Source organism: Sarcophilus harrisii, chromosome 1 (genome assembly GCF_902635505.1).
Source record: "Sarcophilus harrisii chromosome 1, mSarHar1.11, whole genome shotgun sequence".
Taxonomy (NCBI): Eukaryota; Metazoa; Chordata; class Mammalia; order Dasyuromorphia; family Dasyuridae; genus Sarcophilus; species Sarcophilus harrisii.
This window is the reverse complement of record NC_045426.1, coordinates 81701512-81711905: the sequence shown is the minus strand read 5'-3', so window position 1 is coordinate 81711905 and position 10394 is coordinate 81701512. Positions and strand designations below refer to the sequence as shown.

The following is a 10394-nucleotide window of genomic DNA, read 5'->3' as shown; positions in this document are numbered from 1 at the left end:
GCTGACAGATTAGCAGTTAGTTCTTTCAGCATCTTGGAACAGAGGTTATTTGGGTCACTAATTAAAAGTGTTCACTCTTCCTGATTTGGAGAGAGTCTGAAGATCCATTGGGGTCTCACTGGTAACCTAAGTTGGTCAAGAGTCCAGCAGTTGTATTATTAGCTACAGGTGTCAACAACCAAAAGTAGTCTGGAAATGGGCATCCAAGGTACCAGTTTCCAGATACCAGAAGAGAGACGCACCTGAAAGGAGCTTCATTAAGATTCCAAAAAGAGAAAAAAAAATGCCCAGAAACCAGGAGTTGTAAGTTTGCCCTTTGACCTCTTGCTCTCTCTGCACACTCTAAGTGTGCAACCTTATTTAGTTTCCATTCGTTGCACGGACCTCATATGTGCAGGTGGAGGGGATGCCCCAGTTTTGTAACTACTTCTCTTAGTAAGTGCTCTTTCCGAAAAGCTAACTGAGGCCGCGGAGTAACTGGAAAGTGTCCGGGGCACAAGGCTAGAAACCCAACCCAGGAGCCTTGAGGAGTGCGGCGGCGGGACGGCCCCCGCCAGGAAGCGCAGGAATGGTCCTGAGCGGCCTGGGACAGCAGAAACAGCGCAGCAATGTAGGGCGCTACCTTCTTACCGCAGAGAAACAAGGGCCCTTTGGCAAACAGTCGGTGAATCAGCGGGAATTGCGGGAAAGCTGAAGCAGCGGCAGAGCGGGGGAAGGAAAGCGGGCGCTCCAGCTGAGCGATGCCCAAGCGTGTATTTGCGGCCGGGAGAGCGAGCCGAGCTGACACCCTGAAGCCCAGAGCACACACACTTGATCTGGAGGGAAGGGACGGACCTTGGGGGGCATTACCAGGAGTGAGGGCTTTTTGGCGGGAATAAAGGCTGCCCCGAGGACGGCAGTGAAGGGGGGTGGGCAGAATTATCAGCCGCCTAAGGGAAGAAGCGGGCCTTGAGGGGAAACGCAAAGCGGGACCCCCCCCACTCTCCCCACCACGCGAGGGGGGGCGGGGAGAGCACGAAGGGGGCCAGCTCTGGGCCCCGCGGGGACGAGTGGGCGCAGGGGGGGCCCCGCCCGGGGGAGAGGTCCGGGACTCCCCGCTGGCAGACTCCAGAAGCCCGGGCCTTGTTCCCAGCTCCGCTCCACGGGGGGACATCGGCCTGGCGGCGAGGCTTCCAGACGGGGAGGCTGCTTCAGTGATGCACGAGAGCCGGTGCGGCTCCGACTCGCGCCTCTCAGCTTCCCCATCTGCAAAACGAGGCTAGTAATGAGCCGCCTCAGCAATCCCGTGAGCGCTAGGGGCTGTGGTTACCCTCATTTTACAGATGGGGAAACTGAGGCACGGGGCGCACGCGCAGCGACCGCGAGTTGGAAGCTAAATCCGAACTCGGGGCTTCCCTTCTTCGAGCCACAAGCTACCTACAGCCCGTGACGCTTTATGGAAAATGACTGTAACCCATCCACATGGACATCCCACACCGAGAGAGCATTTCCGCTTTCCCGCCCCAGCCTAGCTCAACGGCCCTCTCTTGCTTTCGTCCTCCCTCCACGAGGGGGCGCAACGACCAAGCTGCCCTTCTCCAAGATGGCAGCCCCCGTAAGAATTCCGTTTCCGGGAAGCCGATGGGCCCATATCCCGCCCTCCTTCAATCAGAGGCCGCCAACTGTCCCGGGCTGAGAGCCGATGGCAGCGACTGCCAATAAGAAACGGCGTCGTGGAGCCGCCCGTCTGGGTTCTGGGAGCTTCGGCCAATGAGAGGGCTGAGCGTAAGAAGGGGCGGAGGGAGGCAGCCAATGGGGTGTCGCGACGGTGCTGGAGCCGGCGCCTGGAGAAGACCCGGCTGCCGGGAGCGTCTCAGTCCGAGCGGCGGCGAGAGCGGACGATGAGTGCCCCTCAGGGACTGGCGGTGGCGCTGGCCCTGGCGGTGCTGCTGGGAGGGAGCCGGGCTCTGCGGCCGGGGGATTGCGAAGGTGAGGGAGACGGCGGGGACCAGGCTGGCCGGTGGCCGAGCTGGGCCGGGGCTCGCCGCCGAGGGGGGCCCGAGGGTCCGGGCCCTTTCCCGGGAGGGGAGGGGGGCGGGGGGTGGGAGTCGGGCCGGAGAAACGGAAGGATCTGGGAGCCGGCCCAGCCGGGAGGAGGCGGTCTGAAAGAGGAAGCCCACCTCCGTTACACAGAAGGGGAAACCGAGGCCCGGGAGTGGGGGCATGCCCGGGAGCCTTCTCCCGACGCCCCCACCCCGCCCGGGCGCCGAGAGGCAAGCGGGGGGGTCCCGGTGGGCGAGCGGAGGAGGGGCGCCGGCAGATCGAGACCCTGTCCCCACCCCCGTACCCTCAGCGTCCCTCTTAGCGAAGCCAGCACGAGGGGGTTCGTCCCCCGAGACCAACGGAAACCTCAGCCTTGCCTCTGCTCCCTGCGGTCCGCCGGGCCCTCCTCTGCCCGGCCCCTCCGGTGGTTTTGTAACGTGCAGAATGGGGCTCCCGGCAGAGACGGCGCTGCCCCGGCCGGGATGGAGGATCGGAACCTGTCTTCCCCAATTAGATCCCGGAGGAAACTCCTGACCCCCGCCCCTCCCTGGCAAAACGCTGCGACCTCTGCCAGAAAACAAAAGTGCGAGTTTCCCAAATTGTGTTTCTCACGTCCCTTTACTTTTTAAGCAGTAAAACACGAGTATCTGAAAAGCTTTAAGAACTGAGATTATGACTATGAAACGTCCGGAGGCTTGAGCCGGTATCTACTGCCCAGCTTCTTAAACCGTGCGTCACAGCCCAATATGAAAGTCAAGGAAAGAGGGTTTATCATCAGTGTTTGATTTGTGTGCCCGTGCCATGTAAAGTTTCTCGGACAAAAAGGATAAGGAATGGAAGAAGTTTAAGAAGTCCTGGCTCCAGGTTTTGTTTTTTAAACATCATAAAGTGATGTGTAGAATATCCACTATTTGGATGGATCCTTTGATGAAAAGTCATTTGAATCCATTATACAGACTGTTAGACTCCTAGAAAGGATATGTGGATCAGCACAAATCTGCTAGTGTCAGAAAAATCATATTGATGCCTTAGTAGCGAAAAGGCTATCCGGATTGGGTCCCTAAAAAGCTTTTCGACTTTACTCTTTTGGTAGAACTTCTGGGTTTTTTAGAATCAGTTTATATTAGCCCATCCTCCAAAGCAGTCCTCTGAACTATTCCATATTGGGAAGCCTTTTTGACTTGCTTCAGATCTTGGAATGTTAAGATTGTTCTCTCCACTCACACACACAGCTGCCTCCCTCAGGTTCTCAGCACCTCTTCCCTGAATAACTGCAGTAACCTCATGCTTTGTCTCCCTGTTTCCAGTTCCTTCCATCTCCAATCCATCATCCACTCAGTTACCAAAGTGGCTTTTCCTTCTAAAGCATAAGTTTTCCCATGTAAGGAATCAAGTGCCTTCTGTGTATTAGCACTAAAGGCAAATATAAAACAAAAATAAGACAATTCTTACTCTTGAGAAGCTTATATTCTATTGGGGGAGATACCATTTATATGTATGTATACAGAATAGTGAGGGAAGAAATGACTTTATGTGGAAGGTGGTATATGAAGTATGGGCATTGAGAAGTGTCTCTCAATGATTTGACATTGCCTCTAAGATTAAATATAGCCTTTTCTGTTTGTTATTTTATTTTTTTTTTTTAATTTAATAGCCTTTTATTTACAGGATATATACATGGGTAACTTTACAGGATTAACAATTGCCAAACCTCTTGTTCCAATTTTTCACCTCTTACCCCCACCCCCTCCCCTAGATGGCAGGATGACCAGTAGATGTTAAATATATTAAAATGTAACTTAGATACACAATAAGTATACATGACCAAAACATTATTTTGCTGTACAAAAAGAATCAGACTCTGAATTATTGTACAATTAGCTTGTGAAGGAAATCAAAAATGCAGGTGTGCATAAATATAGGGATTGGGAATTCAATGTAATGGTTTTTAGTCATCTCCCAGAGTTCTTTTTCTGGGCATAGCTAGTTCAGTTCATTACTGCTCCATTAGAAATGATTTGGTTGATCTCGTTGCTGAGGATGGCCTGATCCATCAGAACTGGTCATCATCTAGTATTGTTGTTGAAGTATATAATGATCTCCTGGTCCTGCTCATTTCACTCAGCATCAGTTCGTGTAAGTCTCTCCAGGCCTTTCTGAAATCATCCTGTTGGTCATTTCTTACAGAACAGTAATATTCCATAATTTTCATATACCACAATTTATTCAGCCATTCTCCAACTGATGGACATCCATTCAGTTTCCAGTTTCTAGCCACTACAAAAAGGGCTGCCACAAACATTCGTGCACATACAGGTCCCTTTCCCTTCTTTATAATCTCTTTGGGATATAATCCCAGTAGTAACACTGCTGGATCAAAGGGTATGCACAGTTTGATAACTTTTTGAGCATAGTTCCAAACTACTCTCCAAAATGGTTGGATTCGTTCACAACTCCACCAACAATGCATCAATGTCCCAGTTTTCCCGCATCCCCTCCAACAATCATCATTATTTTTTCCTGTCATCTTAGCCAATCTGACAGGTGTGTAGTGGTATCTTAGAGTTGTCTTAATTTGCATTTCTCTGATTAATAATGACTTGGAGCATCTTTTCATATGACTAGAAATAGTTTCAATTTCTTCATCTGAGAATTGTCTGTTCATATCCTTTGACCATTTTTCAATTGGAGAATGGCTTGATTTTTTATAAATTAGAGTTAATTCTCTATATATTTTGGAAATGAGGCCTTTATCAGAACCTTTGACTGTAAAAATATTTTCCCAGTTTATTGCTTCCCTTCTAATCTTGTCTGCATTAGTCTTGTTTGTGCAAAAACTTTTCAGTTTGGTATAATCGAAATTTTCTATTTTGTGATCAGTAATGATCTCTAGTTCTGCTTTGGTCTGTTTGTTATTTTAAAAGCCCTTCATGGTCTGACTCCAAACTTGTCTTTCTAGATTTAATTCACATGACTCCCTCTTGTGCATCCAACTAACTGACTTTCTGCTGCATATTGCCCATGTGCAACTGTCTTCTCTTTGGCATCTCAGCTTTTGTACAAGTGCCTCCATCCCAGAATTACTCTGTGTATATTTCATATTAACTTACATCATTAAGGTATATGTCCTTTCTTCTCTATCAAGCTCCTAGATTGTGGGTGCTGAATAAATGGTGGATTGAAGAATGTGAATATGGACGAACCTCTTCTGCACACTGAACTTTAGTTTCCTAATCTGAACTCTTACTCTCTTAAGGATCTTCTGGCTCTAAAATCTTATAATGCCTTTGATTCTTAGACCCAGGAGAGTTCTGGCCTAAATGAGCCTGTTCTGTTTGTTGAGTTTGGCTTCTACAAAAACAGTGGAATCCGGAGTGACTGATACTTTATGTGATAAAACAAATCGAGTAGAACTTAACCAGATATACAGGGCTAGTCAGAAACTAAAACCAGATCCGGAAAGGACTCAGGCCACCAGGTCATTAAGTACATGATGCATAGAGTGAATGCATGCATCAGGAAGCTGTTATAATATTTATGGGTCTCTGATGTATTGTTTAGTTTAGACAGCCCTTAACAGCCATCCTAAGTATAGGCAGACCAGGCAACCAAATGGACCCCTGTCCCCAAATTTATCTTTCCATATCATAGTGCCTAGAATGCTACTAGAGACATTTCTTTAGGTAAAGACATCCTTCTAGTAGGTTTGTGTTTAAAATGTGACTGTTATCTTTTAGGAATCATTTTAAAACTTATTTGATACTTATCATGGATTACCAGGTTAACTGTTATAGATGCTATAGTGTAAAGAACACAAGTGAGCTTTTATCTGTCATTCTTCAATTAATCAAAACCTGATACTATGTACCCACGGATATGATTAGGAAGTCTAATACTAAAAAGAAATAGTTAATCTTTAGAAGGCAAGTCTGGATATTTGGAACAATCATAGGTATGACTGCTATAGTTCTTTTTTTTTTTCCTATACAGTGTGCATTTCTTTTCTGGGAAAATTTTACCAAGATCTTAAGGACAGAGATGTCACATTCTCCCCAAGCAACATCGAAAATGAGCTTATGAAGTTTTGCAATGATGCAAAAGGAAAAGAAAACCGTTTGGTGAGTAATATGCCATGTCATAGCCTTCTCTAGATGGTCTAGATGCAAAACTCATTGATAAAAAAGTTTTCCTTTTGTGCTAAAGAATTTAATCTATATTCCATTGTTTTTCCAGCCAGCATTTCTCCCCATAGCTCTTATCACCATACAAGATAAAGTCATTCAGGACTGTATCATCTTCTGTAACTTCAAAAAACTTGTAAAAAAAGTTTTATATTTTCATATATATATATATATGGTCAGAATGAGTTTATTCTTGTGGTCAAAGAGAAAAAAAAAATCTTGAAGTTAGAAGTTCCTGAAAGAAGGTGTTTTTTATTTTTGTGTTTATTTGGTTTGGTTTGGGTTTGGAGGTTTTGGTGGGGTTTTTTTGGCGATCTGATTGTTAAAAAGTGTGAATGATTGTGACTTCAGAAATTTATCCTAGAACAAAGCAGATATTACAATAACTTAAGCAGGCTAATAATATAGCCTGTAAGTAGAAATATTTGAGATAAAAATGACTTTTAAAAAAACAACAAAATTCGACTATGTAACATTGACTATTGTTTAATATGGGCCAGCCCTTTTCGAATCCACTTAAATGACTTCTTGGTTTCCTTTAAGTTCTAACTTAAATCTCATCTTTTGCTGGAAGCCTTTCCCAATCCCTCTGTTAAATCATTTCCTATTTATCCTATATATAGCTTACTTTGTATTTACTTGCATGTTGTCGCCTCTTTTGGATTGTAAATTCCTTGAGAGCAGGAACTGTCTTTTACCTTTAAGGAAAGCCTTGTATCCCCAGCACTTAGCACAACATCTTAGCACTTAATAAAAGTTGCTTGATTGGTATCTATAAAAGTAATTGTAACACCATCACCTTCCCCCCCCCCAAAAAAAAATCAAAACTGAAGAGTGTATTAAGTATAAATGCCTAAACTTGGCCCTAAAGGAGGACTATGAGATTTTATCTTCAGATCTCCATCCCTTCTCTTTAAAAAGATAAAAAGATTTTGAGTATAGATTTGCTGTCAGACTCAGTGATGTTATTCAGTGAGGTAATTTTTACTGAAATTGATGTGTGTAAAAGTTCTTAAGCAATTGTTCTTTCTTTCTCCAGTGCTATTATATAGGAGCCACTAGTGATGCAGCCACCAAAATTATCAATGAAGTATCCAAGCCCCTTAGTCATCATATTCCTGTTGAGAAGATCTGTGAGAAGCTAAAGAAAAAAGACAGTCAAATCTGTGAGCTCAAATATGGTGAGTTCTGACCTGTCCTTTATCTCTTAATCATCAGGGTTAGAAAATGAGCATTTATTTAAGAGAAGGAAAAGCATTTATTAAGTGCCTACTGTGTGCCAGGCACTAAGCCAAGTGTTTTACAAATATTATCTTGTTGGATCCTTCCCTGAAAGATGCTATTATCTTCACTTTATATACAGTTGAGAAAACCAAGGGAGACAGGTTAAGTGACTGACCTAGAGTCAACTAGTTAATGTCTAAGGCTGAGTTTAAATTGAAGTCCTTCAGTGACATAAGTGATGGTCTCTCAGATAGGTGCTTCATCTCACCAGCTATTCTAGCAGTACTTGGATCTCACAGTAGTCTGATATTCAGTCCAAATAACTTTGAGAGTATCGTTTTCCTTTTCTTACTACTAATCTGTTCATAAAACATAGACTGACACTTGAAGTCAAAAGTCAAAAAATACTCTTTCTGAGAGTACTTTTCTTTCTGAGGTAAAGATTTTTCCTACTTTTAACAGCATCAAAACATTTTGTGAGTTGTTTCTTTTGTGTCCTGTTTTAGAAGTTGCCTGGCCTTCTGAAAAAGCCTGCCAAAAGGATACGGTTAAATGTTCCCATGGTTTATTATTGGCTATTAAAAGCACATAGTATCAAGTGTTGGGGGACTAGCTGCCAAGCTTTACCATTGTTCTAGCTCAGTGCCTCCCACAGAGCAGGTCTGGTTTCTGTTGAGTGAGCAGCCAGTATTCCTTTGTCTTCTTACTGCTCCCTCACCTGTGAGCTAACTTTGTTACAACATTGTTGCTTAGTGGCAAGGCTACCTTCTTTTAAGTGACTGCATGGAAGTGAAAGAGAAGAGAGGCTTGTGGAATGAGTGAAAGGAGATAAAAGCTTTGTGTCCCTTCTGAGTTACTAACATCTCCCTCATCCCTCCTTCAGATAAACAGATTGACCTGAGCACAGTGGACCTGAAGAAACTCAGAGTTAAGGAGTTGAAGAAGATCCTGGATGACTGGGGTGAAATGTGTAAAGGCTGTGCCGAAAAATCAGACTACATACGCAAAATTAATGAACTGATGCCCAAATATGCCCCCAAGGCAGCTAGTTCACGGACTGATCTTTAGTTTGCACAATGCTATGTAGGGCATCTGAGAAGAAATCACATTTAATCTGTTTCCAGACAGCCTTTTTGTAATTTATTTTTAAGAGGGCTCCTGATGGTGTCAGATCTGAAACCTGGGGCTTGATTCAAGATGCTGGTTCTACAGCTCCATTGCGTCTGTCTCTGTACTGTTTCTTCTTCATTTTGTTGTTTTCTTTTGTTGTTTCCTCATTTAGGACTTCACAAATATGTATGGGATTTTTTTATTAAAGTTTTAAGAAAATTAGTTTTCTAGCCGCCGGAGTCCATGCCATTCTCGGCTCTGATAAGGTTGTCTTTACCACAAAAGTGTTCCTTGGGAATCAGATTCCAATGACCAGTCTCATCTCCTAGAACATGAGGAACCAGAGGCATAGTGATCAGTTGTACTTAGAGTGGTTGTATGGAGAAGGGCAGGTAGATGACTCTAATTGTACAACAGAGAATGTTCAAATCCTGCTGACTGGTGATACCAGACAGGTCACGACCTCTCAGGGATGTAGTTAGTTCCAAGATTAGAAATTGTCCTGCAATAGAAAAGGGAGTTTGTTCATCCAAGAAATCTCTTTACTATGGAAATCCTAGTTCCACTCCCTGGCTTCTGTTGAAGGACCTGATGTCCAGAGAAGTTGTAGAGAATTAACCAGTTTTGGTCCTTGGCTGCCAGGAAACTGGATTCTTGCAATAAGCTTTTTTGATTTGATCGTCATCTTGACCTCCCAAGGTCCATGACAGAGATAAATGGTGCTTTTAATAAGAAAAGTTGGATTCCTCCAGTTTTTGCCTACGATGTATCCATTTTGATACATCGTTTCCATATTTTCCTGCATGAGGCACCACCATTTCCTTGTGATATTTACTTGATTCCTTTGACTCTCAAGAGCAGGACCATAAATTATTGGGGCAGGGAAATGAATAAAATGAACTAAGAGAACTTTTGAGATCATCAAACCTAAACCCGTTATATAGAAGAGAAAACATCCACAAAGGAAAAGAGATTTGTCTACAAAGTATGAAGGAGTGGAGCCAGGTCTCTTAGCCCAGATTTGTTCTATTAGGTAAAGCTGACCCCAAATCTCAGAGGTCTGTGCAGCCCATTATACTAAAAAGCAGACCCAGCAGTGACTAGGAGGAGGTTTTCTGAGGAAGGCCAGTACAAGTCCAGACTCTGGAAAAATACATTAAAAGATTTGTGTGTGTGTTTTTTTTAATGGTGTTCATGGTTCATAAAGCCCCAGCTTTTCTAGCAAAAAATAAGAGCTACTTGTGAGCCTGTGTCTCAATCTTGATCACCCTCTGTCGTCTTTTCCCTGATTAGTCAAGTGTTGGGCACAGTGCAGTTGAAAAATTGGCCCAAATGTAGGACATTGATACAAATTGAAAACAGATTGTGCCCCTCCAAGTCTGTCCCCAAATGAATCATTTTATTCTCTACTGCCCTCTCAGGAAAATGTAATATATTTCACTATGTATAGAAAGTTGAAAATTTCAAGGAATCATAATTGTCATTTATGCAGAAAAGAATTCAGAAATGTGAGGGAATTTTTTGGGTAGACAATAACTTCTCAAAATATAATATTCTGCTTTAAGATAATTGAAGAGATTTTTACCCCCTGGAATAGAAAGGATTTTCTCATCTGTGTGTAGTATTTGAAGTTGTTATGTGACTTGGGACTTTTCTCCCCAGAGTCAATCCTTTGAAATCTAGTGATTTGTACTTTATCCCTATTTTTCAATACCTTTGTGTAATTTTCTTGTATGATTTCCTTAAGTGAGGAATAGAGGACTATAATTCCTAATATGATTTCTTCATGTCTTGTCTTTCATCTCAGACTACATTTTGTTAGAGATCTCATGTTCTTACAATCTCATTGAAATACCC

The 10394-nt window shown here is 43.6% G+C and overlaps 1 protein-coding gene across 1 annotated transcript; it reads left to right on the top strand.

Moving 5' to 3' along the window:
- Nucleotides 1-1808: 1808 nt before the first annotated feature.
- MANF (mesencephalic astrocyte derived neurotrophic factor) lies at nucleotides 1809-8760 on the top strand. Its single transcript, XM_031958620.1, has 4 exons — nucleotides 1809-1968; nucleotides 6013-6140; nucleotides 7243-7384; nucleotides 8311-8760. The coding sequence occupies exons 1-4, from the start codon at nucleotides 1881-1883 to the stop codon at nucleotides 8493-8495; spliced, it is 543 nt and encodes a 180-aa protein (XP_031814480.1). The 5' UTR covers nucleotides 1809-1880; the 3' UTR covers nucleotides 8496-8760.
- The last annotated feature ends 1634 nt before the right edge of the window (nucleotides 8761-10394 follow it).